At 41.6% G+C, this 15,551-nt stretch overlaps 1 protein-coding gene across 1 annotated transcript in view; it reads right to left on the bottom strand.

Annotated features, from left to right (window-relative positions):
• Nucleotides 1-3,185: 3,185 nt before the first annotated feature.
• LOC143036505 (uncharacterized) overlaps nt 3,186-15,551 on the bottom strand; it is a 25,310-nt gene continuing 12,944 nt past the window's right edge. Inside the window, exon 2 of the mRNA XM_076203929.1 lies at nt 3,186-5,400. Coding sequence (XP_076060044.1) covers nt 3,359-5,398 — 2,040 coding nt within the window. The 5' untranslated portion in view covers nt 5,399-5,400 and the 3' untranslated portion in view covers nt 3,186-3,358. The remainder of the gene's footprint in view (nt 5,401-15,551) is intronic.

Raw genomic sequence — 15,551 nt, 5'->3', positions numbered from 1 at the left:
TGTGAGATTAACCTAGCAAAACAATAATTTCTATGTATAAGTCTTATAAGTGTACGAAGATTCTGAAGATGGCTAGAAGAAATCAAAAGAATGAAAAAGTCTCGAAAGAAAATATGGCTGGTGAAAGCATTAAAATTTTCAGATATCTAGACTAGTTACACTCTAAGAAATTATGGAGATAGGGAATTAGATTAAGAACAGCAGTTGGATGTACAAATATGCACGCCTTATGAAGAACAGGAATATATCACAGCATACAAAAAGTAAGAGTGTACAATGTACCAGTGATCATAAAAACTTTGTAATGTATGGACGTGAGGCATGGATTTTAACTAAAGAAATAAGAAAAATATAAATAAATAAAAGTCTCCGAAAATCCAGTACAACGGAAGATACTTGGACCAGTATAGGAAAAAGAAGGTCGGTGGAGAAGCTACAACAGAAACGACAGAAGTGGCAGGACAAATACTCATAAAGAACGACGTAAAAGGTAGAAGAATGAGATGGGCAAGCCATGTGGCTAGGATGGATGATGGGGGAAAATATATATAAGTGTTGAATGAAAATGCTGTTGGCATAAGGCCACTGGGAAGGCAAAGATATACTATAGATGGAATGATGGCAGCATACACAACACATACACAAAGTTGACCGGGGAGGAACGGGGTGAGCTGTGCGAATATACAAGTTGTCAGTGTCTTATATGTGTACACTATGAAGAAGTCCTAGTTGGACGAAACGTCAGAAATAACACTTCAACGAATTCTTGGCGTTTCAACTCACCACCATACCACTCATTCTATCTTTTCACTAGGGTATGTAGAGAGCCCAGAGGCAGAATGGCAGGAAATCGCCACTGATCGAAGAGTGTAGAGAGAATTGGTGATGGCGGTCATAAGACCATACATACATATACCAAAGGCTTTTTCCCCCTTCCAAGGGAGGTAGCCAAAAAAAAAAGCATAAAAACCACTCCCACCCATTCCATCCCCAATATACTCCACTCTCATCCATCCCCTTCCTTCCCTTTTATCTTGGCACCTCCTGGATGACGGGTCATCCCTGCATCCTGTCCACTGCCCTGGATCAGAAGCAGTGTCACAAGACACAGCACATCCACAGGAAGACCGCTTCATTAAATTAGAGATGGAAAAGATTGCAAAAGACAATAAGGCCTACACTAGGCAGTTCCATAGCCTAGATTAGGCAGGCCCTAATGCCACAGGAGTGTGTAAGTGTATTTCTTTAATGCTGTGATGATAATTGTCGCTTCGTATCTCACTGCATGGAAATCCGCGGCCCTACGGTAGTTGGCAACGGTCCTTGAGCACTCCCATGGTCCTGCAGCAGTAATCAATTGCAAGCTTTCCTTACGTGTAAAAAGAGGAAAAACTGAAAGTTGATAAAGAGGTATCGAGTCTGATCTGGGGACCAAGTGCCAGCCTCTCGGGCTGCATGTCCAGATTAAGGTGAACGGGCCACTACTTTTAGTTACTCGTCACAGGTCTCAATGATGTGACAAAAATGCATACAAAAGTGTAATGAATGCATACACAGCTTAGGAACAAGATGGTATATCATACACCGACATGGCAGATAGCACTACCTTATCTAATTTTAGCTCATTCCAGATCAGGGTTGCCACGTGGGAAAATATCAAGACATAGTCTATTTTCGTCTTGCTAACCAAACTTGCATTCTATGTTCTGAACGGTTGCCTCTCATAACTAGAACCCCTTCATTTAAACCTAAAATTGCTGACAGCTTTGCATGCGGTGTTGGCAACATCTGAAGTCTCGTCAGCTACCTTGTCACTACACAAAAAGTCTTGCATATCAGCTACGTGAGGTGGAATGTTGCCAGATGTGCCTCTTTTAACAATTACCTCTGTATTACCTTTATTACTTTTTATTAGCTCTTTGTTTATATACAAGATTAAGGTTATTATATATCCTTTCGCACGTTATTGCGTTGTTTAGACACGTCAGTGGTATGGCCTGTATTGCATCATAAATTTTACATTATCCTTGAAGATACCTCACTCAACTCCATCACGTATTTTGTTGTCTTATCAATAACCGAAAATGTAACTCCTTTCCCTCGCTCCCACCGTCTTTCCTGACACCTTAGCCATTACAATTCCAAACTCAGACTCACCCTTCCTTTTCAATTTAGTTTCACTCAGCGCTAACACATCCATCTTTCTTTTCACAAACTTATTACCAATCTCGTTTTCCTCACTCGTCTACCACATCCATACACGTTTGATTACCCAGTTATTAGAGTTCTGGTTTGGAGTTCTCCCAGATCCTCGTTCCATATCACTTAGCCGCCTACTACGACACGTATGGGTTCATGGTGATTTTTTTTTCCCACAACGACAAGGGGATCAGGAAGAGGTTGAGTCGTAGTAGTAAAGGACAGGTTTTAGGGAACAGCACAACGGAGGGAGAATAACAATACAAAAATATAATCATTCGTTTGTGAATAGGGATTTGAAACTACAACAGACGAATGAAGTATTGCTCTGATCCACAGTGGCCCCAAAAAACTTTCTATAAAGTATTTACTGCGTGTATTTCCTACATTTCTAATTACAAGTTCCAACTGCACCATTTTGGTGTGCTATCAAACGCTAGTTCGTGACAGTCGATGACATTCGGACAGAGGAAAATAACCAAAATGATATATGGGCTCAGAAATTTACCTTACGAAGAGAGGCTTAGGCACCTTAACTTACACTCTCTGGAAAGACGCAGAGTGCGGGGTGATCTAACAGAGGTGTTTAAGTTGATCAAAGGCTTTAACAAAAGTGATGCAAACAAGGTCATCATATTAAGACAATGGGACAGGACTCGCAGTAATGGATTTAAACTGGACAAATTTAGATTTAAGAAGGAAACAGACAAAATTTGGTTTACTAATAGAGTGGTCAACGAATAGAACAGACTTGGTAACCATGTAGTGAGCGCTGAAACTATCAGTTGTTTAAAGAAATGGTTAGACCATTTTATGGATGGGGATGACAGGTGGTAATGGACATGGAACTGCCTAGTGTAGGCCTCATGGTTTCTTGCAGTCTCCTTCATTCTTGTGTTATGTAACCACACAAGATATTTTAGAGCACTTATCTTCGACGTCATAATGTTGGTTCGAAACGACTCAAGGTGAATGAAGGATAAGATAAAACTTTTAGTTTTATTGATTGGAATCGCTATACATTCTTATATTACAATATCAACAAGCCTCTCATTTGTTTCGTCATACGAACTTGAGTCCGATCCCCCAACGACCACCGGCAACGGTCACATACCCTAACCTGCCGCAGCTAAGAACATCTTGGTTTGAATTCATCCCCTCATGTCTTCCATTTTTCCAGCTTACTCGGTTTGAAGTTCTTCCCCTCCTTCTTCCTCTTCTTGAGGAAGTGCTCCTCCCGAAGGCTCGCCATGTATCTCAGAACCACCATCTTGTTCTTCTGGTGTCTGCAGTGCTGGCAGAACTTCCGGACGTAGGTTATCAGCGGACCATGAAACGGACTTCCCGTGAAGTTGACTTCGGTGTTGCATCTAGAGGCGATTTCGTGGATGTCCAGATGGGTCGTCAGAAGGATCATCCCGAGGGAGTCTAAGTAAGTGTTGTAAATAATACACGGGAGGAAGAACAACGCAAAGAAGACGATGCTGAAGATGATATAGATAACGCAGTCTGGGAGGAAGAGCCCGAGGTACTTCCGAATTCTGGGTATGAAGTTTTCTTTCATCGTCGCCTCGGAGCAGAAGGCAGCGTGTCTGTCGATGGCTGACACTCCGTAGAGAAACTCCTCCCACATGCTGATGGAAACTGTCCGCTTCCCGCTGACCACCCTCGGGGTTGGCTTCTGCCACTTGTCCAGAGGAATCCGAAAGTGTCCCGAGCTCTCCATCTTAGCAAGAATGGCCGAGATCTCACCGGTTTCTTTGTCCGGGACGAACCTGGAGAGCCAGTCACCGTTGTTGGTCCATCTCCCGCCTTGCATCAGCAAGTTCAGGAGGCTCGCTTTGTCCATGCCCTTCTTCTGCTGACGGAGCAAGTGATCATTTATCCTGAACGTCCTTGAGCCCGACTTCAGTCGAGGTCTCGTGTGGCCTCCTGAAGTCTCCCACTGCACTGGACTTCTGGATAAACTCCTCCTCGATCTGCGGCCCTGACTTCGAAGGCGCGAAGTACAGCAAAGAGCTAAATCACTTCGCGGTGAGCCGGGTCCCTTCTCGACGACTTCACCTGATTCTCGGTCTTGCACTGTTTCGGATCTTCCCAACGAGATCCGAAACCGGGCGGAGTTCTCGGACCAATTCCTGTCGATGCGAAACCTCCTTTTCCTTCCTCGTCTGCTGTCACTGCCACCGCCGCCGCGTTCACCAGTGCCACTGTTACCATTGCCTCCACCTAAAACGCCTCTTCTCTCTCCTTTTTCTCTTCCTTTCCTTTCTCCTTCCCCTCTCTTTTCTTCTCCTTCTTCTCCACCTCCACCTTCTTCTCCACCTCCACCTTCTTCTCCTCTCCCTCCCCCTTCTTCTCCTCTCCCTCCCCCTTCTTCTCCTCTTCCTTCACCTTCCTCTCCTCTCCCTTCATCTTCTTGTCTTCCTCCTCCTTCTTCTCCTCTTCCTTCCCCTTCTCCTCTTCTTCCCTTTTCTTCTTCTCCCCTTTCCTCTCCTCTCCTTTCTTCTCCTCCACCTCTTTCTTCTCCTCCTCCCTTTTCCCCTCCTCCTTCACTTCCTGCTCCTGCTCCTCCTGTTCTTCCTCTTTGTCTATATCCTTCCCCTAACACTTCTGTACTACTTCTCCTCCTGATTAAACGGCCATGACCACTACACCGTCCGTGGTTTGTGTCGCTGTTCTCTGAAAGTTCCGACAGCCTGACGCTCCGTTTACGGAGGTTGGTGGAAGAGGTTAAGAAACCAAAAGAGTAGGAGGCAAAGGAAGCAGAAGAGGAGGAAGCTGAGGAAGAGGACGAGGAAGAGGAGGAAGAGGACGAGGAAGAGGAGGAAGAGGAAGAGGAGTAATATGGAGGGGACGATCCCGACGAGCCTCCTACGTCATCCTCGTCGTCTTCGCTTGAGTAGCACAAGCTCCCGTGACCGTTACAACGCGAGACCCAACCTCGGCTTTGGTAAGCCCTATACTGAGCGTTAGTACAATTTGTGTCGTTACGATTGTTCGAATTCTGGCATCTTTTGAAATCTAACACCTCTTCCATATCCACAAGGTAATTGTAGTTACTGTCGTATATTGCATGACCAACTTCTTCCATATCCACGTCACGGGCGATGTGGTTGTGGGCATTTGAAGAGTTCAGGTCGTCCTCTTCACGACGATTCAGTCGAGCTGTTGTGTTCTCCCCTGTCTCACCATCCATACCTGTCAACAGAAGAAAGATGGTGAGTGCTTCTGGCGACTCAGGTTCAAATTAGCAGTACATACTGACAAAAAAAAAAAAAAAAAAAAAAAAAATCTACAAATTGATCTTTAAAAAAAAAAAAAAGTTAAAGGTACGTTTTGCTCGGTACGATTATTAGCCTCCTACCAGAGCCAATGGCGGGTGACGCCCATCCTACTACCTGGCATCATATTTGGGTAAGCGTGTTGGTTGTAGGTTCGGTTGAAATGATCAGCCAAGTACTTTCCAGCTCGAAGTAAAACGGCCCCATTCAAAAACAAAGAATTAGTACTCTAATCCCACAGAGCAAAACGTACCTTAAGCATTTTTTGATCGACCCTAAACGACAATTTCCTTCTCACACGTTCTCTGCCTCTCCTCCACATTTATCATTCTCTCCATACTTGAGGTATTTATCATATTTCACCTCAGAAATTTATAATATACTCCTTCCACCTCCTACATCAGTGGTTCCCAATCTATTTTATATTACATTCCCTTTTTTGCTTCCAGCACCCGCAAGCCCTCCCCAGCCCGACTTATTTTATATAAAATTACATAGATACATATATCTATATATGTAAAAACGCGTGAGGAGAGCTAACTTAACAAATAAAAAAACGGGTTGGTGTAACTGATAGATTAAGCACGTATGTAACGGCAGATGCTTGTGTTGTAGCCGTAAATGTTTGACTACAGTATATGGTGGCAGCGGTGGGATGCAAACCCACGCCTCAAACATTTACAGCTATAACACTTGTTTTTTTTATCGTTATTATTTCATTATTCTTACTTAAAAAATGAACAGATGACTTCACACCTCACGCCTTCCGGGGGGGGGGGGGGCTAGTTTGGGAGCCATTGTCCTATATGTTCCAAATCACTACTCCATACAATACCGTTAATAAGCCACTCTATCATATATCCTTCTCTTAACCTTCATCATATAAATATTTCTCATAACACTGCATTACATCTATCTACTCTCCTTTTTTACTCCAATAAAACAATTCATCTCCACATCCACTATGTAGTGATCGCTGAAACAATCTGTTGTTTTAAGAGAAGATTGGATAACATCATGGATAGGGATGACAGGTGGTAGGGGACATGGTACTACCTAGTGCAGGGCTTATGGTCTCTTGCAGTCTCCTCCATTTTTAAGTTCTTATGTCATCACTACACGAGACCGCAGGCCCTTAAATTTCTCCCTTTACTCAAACCTCTTGCCCTTCATACTCTCGTTCACTGTACCACTATCATTACTACTTGTACATCTTATCCTTTTCTTTGGCCCATTTTGACTAGCAACTTTCTTCTCTCACATATCCTTCTTGCAAACTCTGTCACCAATTGATTCAATCTCTCCTCAGAATCAGCTACAAGTCCAGTGTCATCCGCAATGACTGGTTCACTTCCTATGTCCTTACATTCTCGTACACCAACTCTAAAGCTCACCTAGAGATCTTGTATCTAACTCTCTTGTGATAACACTCGTATGTTGAACAACCAAGGCGACATTACACAACCCTGACGTAGCTCCATAGTTAGTTGGTCGGCATGAGAAACAAGGCACGTAGGGATGGATTTGATTGGGTTGGGTTGGGAGGAGAGAGGGGGGGTGGCTTTTTTCCTCCACTTCCCTTTCTTCCTTTCTTCCTTTCCCTTGCCTTTTCTTCCCCTCTCTTCCCTCCGGTCTGGCCCCGCTTCGTATATTTACCTCAAACCAACTATTCTCTCCAATGCCCTTTACACATACACTATTACTCGTGTGATCTTTTAAGCGCATTTAACAGATCGTTTTGAGGTAGTTTTAAACCTACATAAGAACACCACAGAATGTAAAGATAAATAAGCAATGTTACAATACAAAATTATATAAAAGAGGACCTGGAAAACACTAAGAACATTACACATTGTAGAAATGAATAACTGATGTTATAATATGAAATGATATACACAATTTACATCATAAATAACATTCTTGTTAGATGTGATCCAAAAGATGTCTGAAGAACGTCCCTATGATAAACCGATTAAAGCTAAAGGGTCGACTAAGGACAAGTACCTGGACAAGATATTACAGGACCTGAAGATACATTGCACAGCAAAAATACTGTCGTACAGAAATGTGCCATTCCCCTAGGTCAGTACTTATCGTGCACTTATCGTACTATCGCCTGTTACGGTCCGGCACTTCTTCAACTACACACACACACACACACACACACACACACAAACACACACACACACACACACACAAACACACACATATATATATATATATATATATATATATTAAATATATATATATATATATATATATATATATATATATATATATATATATATATATATATATATATATTCGTGAAGAGCTGGAGTCCAGGAACAATTGTTTAGAAGAAAGTACACACTGGACTCGTCGTTTGAAGTTTATTCCTACGTTTCGGGTTCGTCTTCAGGGTAATACAGTGGTAGTGATAGGAAATCTGTATAAAAGGGGGTGTCCCTCGCACACTGGGTTAAGTAACCCCGGCAACCGTTACATTCCAGAAAATTACAAAAGTTACACATCACAAATATTGATCATGGTATAACCCGGAAATAACTCGAGATGGATCCCATATCACATAACTTACACATCAACACTAGTATCAGAAATAGCATAGCAAATGAAATCTTTACACTAAAACATGTAAACCAAACGAAGTTCCAATGCAATTTAGCTACCCATCGCCCGTAATGCGAAAGCTCAAAACTAAAAAACTATGATATAAGAATATATAATACAACAATAAAACGAGCAGAAAGAGAGTATATAAGAAAAATATAAGATAGATGAGTAGCCTACCAAGATGGACAAAAAGTCCACATGTCAGTATGCACCGTAATACAGCCAATAACCTAAAGCTGGTAATAATAATAATAATAATAATAATAATAATTCCTTTATTCCAATTTTCATTGGGTATTCTTTACATTATTTACAATATTCACAAGAGCATTACATAGTGATACATATTTTTGTACACATAAAACATGAAGGTAAAAACTAAAGACTTTATAATAGTACAAAATGATATAAGCTTAAAAACTTGTATTAGCAGTGCTTATCAACGCAAGAACATGGAGGTAAAAAAAAAAAAAAAAATTCACAATGTTACAAAATCGAATATGCTTAAAAACCTTGTGTTACTAGTGCATATTATACGTTAACAAATGTTTGCTGACTTACATTTGATTATCTAGAAAATATTTACGCAACCTATCTTTGAACACATTTATTGATGTTATGTCTCTAATAGCGATAGGGAGTTTATTCCATGTCTTAGGCCCTCTTACAGGTATCATTCTTGTGCCTATTTCAGTATTAACCCGATGAACATAGAGATTCTGTCTTTGCCTTGATGGCCTATCTCTTGTTATACTGATGTCGAAGATATTTCTATACAACCATTCGGGGAATCTCTTTTTTAATATTTTAAATATAAACATACATATATCAAATGAACACTTATTTTCTATTTTGAGCCAATTCAAACGTTTAATCGCGGGTGAGACGTGGTCGTATTTACCTATTCCCCCTACAGCAACTCTAGCAGCAAAGTTTTGTAATTTTTGTACTCTTTCAATCTGGGTTTTATTAGCTGAGCCCCATACATTTGAGCAATAATTTATTATGCTGAGTACCAGTGCGTCAATTACCATAACTCGCGTTTCATAATCAAGACAATCCTTTATTCGTGTGAGGTACATAAGTATCCCCGTGACTTTCTTATGTATATGATCTATGTGACTATCGAAAGACAAATATTGGTCCATATACACACCCAGATTCTTAACTACTTTTACAGGTTTAATGACTGAGCCGTTAAAATTTATGATCGTGTCTTCTGGTATTCTTGATATATACTGCCTAGAACCTACAAACATACATTGAGTTTTCTTTTCGTTTAATAGCAGTCCGTTAATTTGGAAATAGGTTTTAACCCTTAGCAGTATATTTTCAGCTTTTCTTATCAACTCGTCTAAGCCTTCAATATTTCCTGTCATTATGATTTGCGTATCGTCAGCGTATTGAAAAACTAAAGTGTTAGGAAGTGATTTGGAGAGATCGTTTACATAAATAGAGAATAAAATTGGTCCCAGGATAGACCCTTGTGGGACACCAAAGTTTATGCTTTGTAAATTTGATGTGACTTTTCCTAAACGAACTGCTTGCAATCTATTAGATAAATAATTATCTATCCAAGTAGGGTCTATACTAACTTCCATACATTTCCTAAGCACAACAAAGCGTGTGATAACCACACGTCTAGGACAAATCCCACAAAACATAATCAACTGAACCGCTGACTCTGAATAAACATGGGTAAGATGGCAGATGTTTGAAGAACCTCCCCCACCCTCGTCACTACTTTTTGATGGACATAACTTATCCTGAAATAATCTCACGTCAGAAGACGGAATCCCCCAAATTGAAAATAATAATAAAATGCACCGCTATCTAACACAGACCTAATTAGATGAAATAGCAGTATTCTCCAGCAAATACACGAGTTAGGAAATTCAATCCCCGAAATATAGAAAGAACATAAAGTGAGTACAAGAAAACAGAAGAATGGCATGCCACAGATGGGCCCGCGTGTCCACACGCCAGAATGCCCCGCGAAACATTTATTGATTAAATCTGGTAATTACACATATCGAAGAAATAAATACAAGGTGAAATTACCCATTCCCACAACAACCAAAATAGATCAATCACACCGTCATCTAACTCAAATAATAAAAATAGAAATAAAAAATAAATAAAAACACAGACCAAAAAGCAAATTACTGTCGTGATGAATGCATCTTTTCCAGCCTACCCTTGGCTCCTTTGTAGATCAGGTTCAAAGTGATGCACCTGTTAACGCTATTCTCATCTCTAGCTCATGCTTCTAGGAATAATCTGACACATTTTTCATTTCCTTTGTACTTAACTTCTGCATTCTCCCAATCCACCCCATGACGTCTTTCCTCGCAGTGCCTTAGAATGGCTGAACTCCTGTCCCTCCTACCGACAGCCATCTGGTGCTCTTGCAATCTGGTCGCCAATTTCTTTCCAGTTTCCCCAACATAATGGGTCTCACTGCCCTTACACTTAACGTCATACACCACCCCTATCCGGTTTGCTTGGCTCTCTGTGCCTTTCACTTTGGGCAGGGTTCCATGTAGCGTGTTTCTGGGTTTATGTGCCACTTCTACACCATACTTCCTCAACAAAATGGTTTCTATCTCAGACGCCACTTTCAGATAAGGGACAGTAACCCGCGGTGCATCTCGTCGACTATCGCTAAGCTCAAAATTTGGTTGTTGTGCCGTCCACCTTTTCACCACCAAATTCGGACAACCGTTGTCCCTGAATACCTTAAGGTGGCCCTTCTCCTCCCTCCTGCTACCATCCGTAGAACACACCTTTTCTGCCCTAGAGTCTAGACCACACTTCTTTTGTGTGCGACCGGATGACAGTTGTTATAATCTAGTAGCCGGTCTGTGTGATATATATATATATATATATATATATATATATATATATATACATACATATACCAAGGCTTTTTCCCCCTTACAAGGGGGGTAGCCAAAAAGGAAAAGGCATAAAATCATTCCCACCCATTCCATCCCTGAATACACTCCACACCCCTCCACCCTCCCTCTCATCTTAGCACCTTCTAGATGACGGGTCATCCCTGCACCTTGTCCACTGCCCTGGGTCAGAAGCAGTGTCGCAAGACACAGCACATCCACAGCAAGGCCGCTTCATTAAATCGGCGACCCCCCCCTCTCCGTCCCCCCATGCATAAAGGAGAAGACGGGGAGAAATCCCTTCGGGCTGCGTTAAAATTTGCTCACACATACTACCTCACCCCCCATCCCCCCGCCCATTTCACCTCATGCATCACAACATCATCCATATACAACCATTCTCCATTCACCCCTGTCTTCTGTCCTCTCCCGTCCTTCCTCAACAGACATTCCCCTCTTCCACAAAGCCCCCTTCACCCCATCCATCCACCTCATCCTAGGACGTCCCTTCATGTTCACTCTCCCCACATCTGCCTTCCATACCTCTTTTACTAGTCTTTCTTCACTCATTCTTTCCATGTGTCCAAACCATCCTAATACTCTTTCATCAACCCTATCTCCCAACCCCCTTTCCACCCCTGTTCTCCTCCCCACCTCCTCATTTCTCACTCTATCCAGCCTAGTAACCCCCATCATACTTCTCAGACACCTCATCTCAAACACATTCAAACTCCTCTCTTCCTCTCTTATGTTCCATGTTTCTGCCCCATACAGTGCTGTTGGCACAATCACTCCTTCATATAGTCTCCTCTTAGCATCCATTCCCAAATGTCTATTCCTCATTACACTTTTTAATCTACCAAGGCATTTATTCGCTTCTCTCAATCTACATTCTACCTCCACCTTCACTCCACCTTTTCCTGCCACATTTGCACCCAAGTATCTAAAACTATCCACTTCCTCCAGTCGCTCTCCCTATGCTCACTTCCAGACTACTGCCAATTTCACCCTTTGTACATCTCATCACCTTACTTTTACCCACATTTATCTTCAGCTTTCTTCTATCACACACTCTCCCAAACTCTATCACCAGCTTCCTCAATCCCTCCTCCGATCCTGCCACAAGCGCAGTGTTGTCCGCAAACAACATATATATATATATATATATATATATATATATGTATATATACACATATATATATATATATATGTATATATATATATTTCAAATCAGCCATCCCGAGTCCAATGGTGAACAAAGGCCTCTTTCATAGCATTCTGTGATTCACACGACCGCGCCAACCTCTGCCACGTCACTCCTGCAAACCTCTCTATCTCGTCTCTCCACCTTCTGTCTGGTCTCCCTCTTCCATGCTTCCCATCTCGTGGCATCCACTCAGTTACACACTTGCTCCATCGCTCATCAGTCGTTCGCACTAACTTAGCTGCCCAATCCCACTTCCGTTCTTTTACCGCCTCCACAATATCTTTCACTCTAGTCTGCTTTCTTACCCAACTTGCTCTCTTTCGGTCTCTCAGCGTTATTCCCATCATTGATTTCTCCATTTTACCTATCCGAGAGTTGACACCTTGACGTGGTGGATATGCTTGAGAATCTTAATGACTACAAAAGATATGTCGATAGAGAGGAAATTCTGCAGGGTCACCAATATCGAACAGGTTTTGTAAGAAAAATGAGACAAAGAGCAGTCCGCACACAAAGTCGCAGGACCCAGTGCTAATTGGCACGTCCATGATGGCGAACAGGGAAATTCCTCATAGATTTATCGGGTACCGTCATAATGACGGCGTGGACCATTGGGCGCCCAATAGATATATAGGGCTCCACCGAATATAATGAATAAGGTTACACCAGAGAAATATCTCACCAAAAACTAGTTGGCAGTGAGGTGAGATTACTGCCAAAATTCCCTCGTAGAAACCATGAATTACACAACCAAAAGAAAAGCGGGTGTTCCTGTTGGATCATCGTCTCCAAAAGGTCCAACTGCATTGCCTTGTGTGCTGACGGGCAGTATGCCACCGAATGTGAGTAAGCACTGTCCAAGCAGATCCAAGTCTTGGGCATTAAATAGCATGAAGAAAATGAAGATCTATACCTACAACGTAAAAACCCTCTCAGAAGACCACAGGCTGGAGAGTTTAACGGAAGAACTAGACAACATCAAGTGGGACATTGTGGGACTGAGAGAAGTCTAAAGAGTGAAAGAAAAACTGATACAGTTAGAAGTCACCACCTGTTCTACTATAGAGGAAAGGAGAGAGAAAGAGCTAATGGAGTAGGATTCTTGATAAACCGAGAGGTTGCTGATAACGTAGTCATATTCAGTAGTTTATCAGACTGGGTAGCTTGGATTGTGACTAGGCTGTGTAAAAGGTACACTCTAAAAATAGTTCAGATTTATGCACCAACTTCACAGAGTTCAGACAATGAAATTGAGTCCCTCTATGATGATTTAAGTTAGGTAATGGATAAAAAAGTAAATACACATTGGTAATAGGCGACTTTAATGCTAAGGTGGGGAAGAAGATGGGAGATTAGTCGTGCATTGGGAAGTTTGGAGCAGGCGAAAGAAATGACAGAGGCGAGATGTTAGTCAATTTTGCTGAAAACTACAACATGAAGATAATGAACACTTTCTTCCAAAAGCGTGTAGGTCGCAAACGGACCTGGAGAAGTTCAAATAGAACAACTAAGAACGAAGTAGACTTCATATTAGGAGATGAGAGTAAGAGCGTCAGCAATGTTACGGTCATGAATAAAGTCAACATAGGTAGTGACACAGAATGGTAGGTTGCACAGCTAAATTCAATTTCAGAGCCGAGAGAAATAAACTTGTTTGAAAAAAATAAGCCTTGCGAAGGTTAAGGATAATAATAAGAAATTTCAGTTAGATATTAAAAATAGTTCCGAAGCTCTAAGAACTAACGAGGACACCGTCGAAGATATGTATTTGAATTTAGTGAATATCATTAGGGAAACGGCAGAGAAAGTAGGAAATACAAAAGGTATTAGAGAAAACAAATACTCCAAAGCTACGAGTGACCTAATTAAACGAAGAAGGACCATGCAGATTAAAAGCAAGAGAGACGAATTAGAAAGAACAGAACTAAACAAGCTTATCAACAAAAGGCAGAGATCAGAGAAAAGAAAGAGAATTATGGATGAAATAGAGGAAACTATTGGAAAAGGTAGAAAATTAAAGTGTCCGAGCAAAGACATGATTTAGGAAGACAGCAAATGATATGTTAAGATAGAAATGGAGGGATCATTAAATGCAGAGACAGAATGGTAAAAAGAGTAGAAGAATTTTACCAAGAACTTTACTCGTCGAAGACCGTATTTGGGTCAGTAAATTCATCTGTAGACGTTAGTAGTGTACCAGAAATTACAAAGAAGTAGAATTTGCTCTAAAAATATGAAACGACGAAATGCTCCTGAGGAAGATGGTATATCGATAGATCTTTTGAAAGACGCAGGGAAAGAAGTTCGTATTAAGTTTGCTCAGTTGTACACCCAGTGCTTACGCCAAGAAAGCATTCCTAAATCCTGGTGCAATGCCATAGTAATTTTGCTTCATAAAAAATGAGACCAGAAGGACCTTATTAACTACCGACCGATTAACTTGCTATCAAATGTACATAAAGTATTCTCCAAAATCCTTACAAATAGACTAAGTCAAGTTTTAGATTGAAACCAACCGAGAGAACAGGCAAGCTTTAGAAGCGGCGATGAACCAACTAATCGAGAAACTATATACCCATTTGTTTAGCTTTTGTAGATTACGAAAAGGCCTTTGATTCGGTAGAACAAATAGCAATACTAAACTCGCTACGCAATCAGGGTACAAACGAACAGATCGTAAGGGTTCTAGAAAAGATTTATACGAAATGTACCGCTGTAATTCGACTACATGAAGATGCAGAAACTGCCGAAGGTGGAGGCCTTCAAACACCTCGGATCTTATGTAGCGGAGGATGGAGATCTTGAAAGAGACTAACTACAGGATCAAGTTGGCGTGGAACAATTGGCGGAGAGTATCAGGGGTGCTATGTGACAAAAAAGATAAGTGCCAGAGTAAAAGGAAAGGTGTACAAGACAGTAGTGAGACCAAACGTTGTTGTACGGAGTGGAGACATGGGCATTGAAAAAGGTACAAGAAAGGAAGCTGGACGTCGCAAAAATGAGAATTTTGAGGTGGATGTGTAGGGTGACGAGGTTGGATAGGATAAAGAATGATAGGATCCAAGGTACTGTGAAAGTAGTAGAGGCGCTGGCGAAAGCGCAGGAAAGGAGATTACATTGGTTCGGCCATGTGAAGAGAAGATATGAAGACTACGTGGAAAGGAGAGTGATGGAGATGGAGGTACAAGGCAGACGCAGGCGAGGGAGACCCAAGCTGCGCTGGAAGGACAAACTGAGAGAGGACCTTAAGGAGAAACAGCTGGAAGAGGAGCAGGTGATGGACTGAAACCAGTGGAAAGGACTAGCGAGGAACGGCGACCCCATATGAAAATAGGAAACGTCAACAGGAAA

Source organism: Oratosquilla oratoria, chromosome 20 (genome assembly GCF_046742065.1).
Source record: "Oratosquilla oratoria isolate Oo_2021 chromosome 20, ASM4674206v1, whole genome shotgun sequence".
Classification (NCBI taxonomy): Eukaryota; Metazoa; Arthropoda; class Malacostraca; order Stomatopoda; family Squillidae; genus Oratosquilla; species Oratosquilla oratoria.
This window is presented reverse-complemented; position numbering and strand designations above follow the sequence as displayed.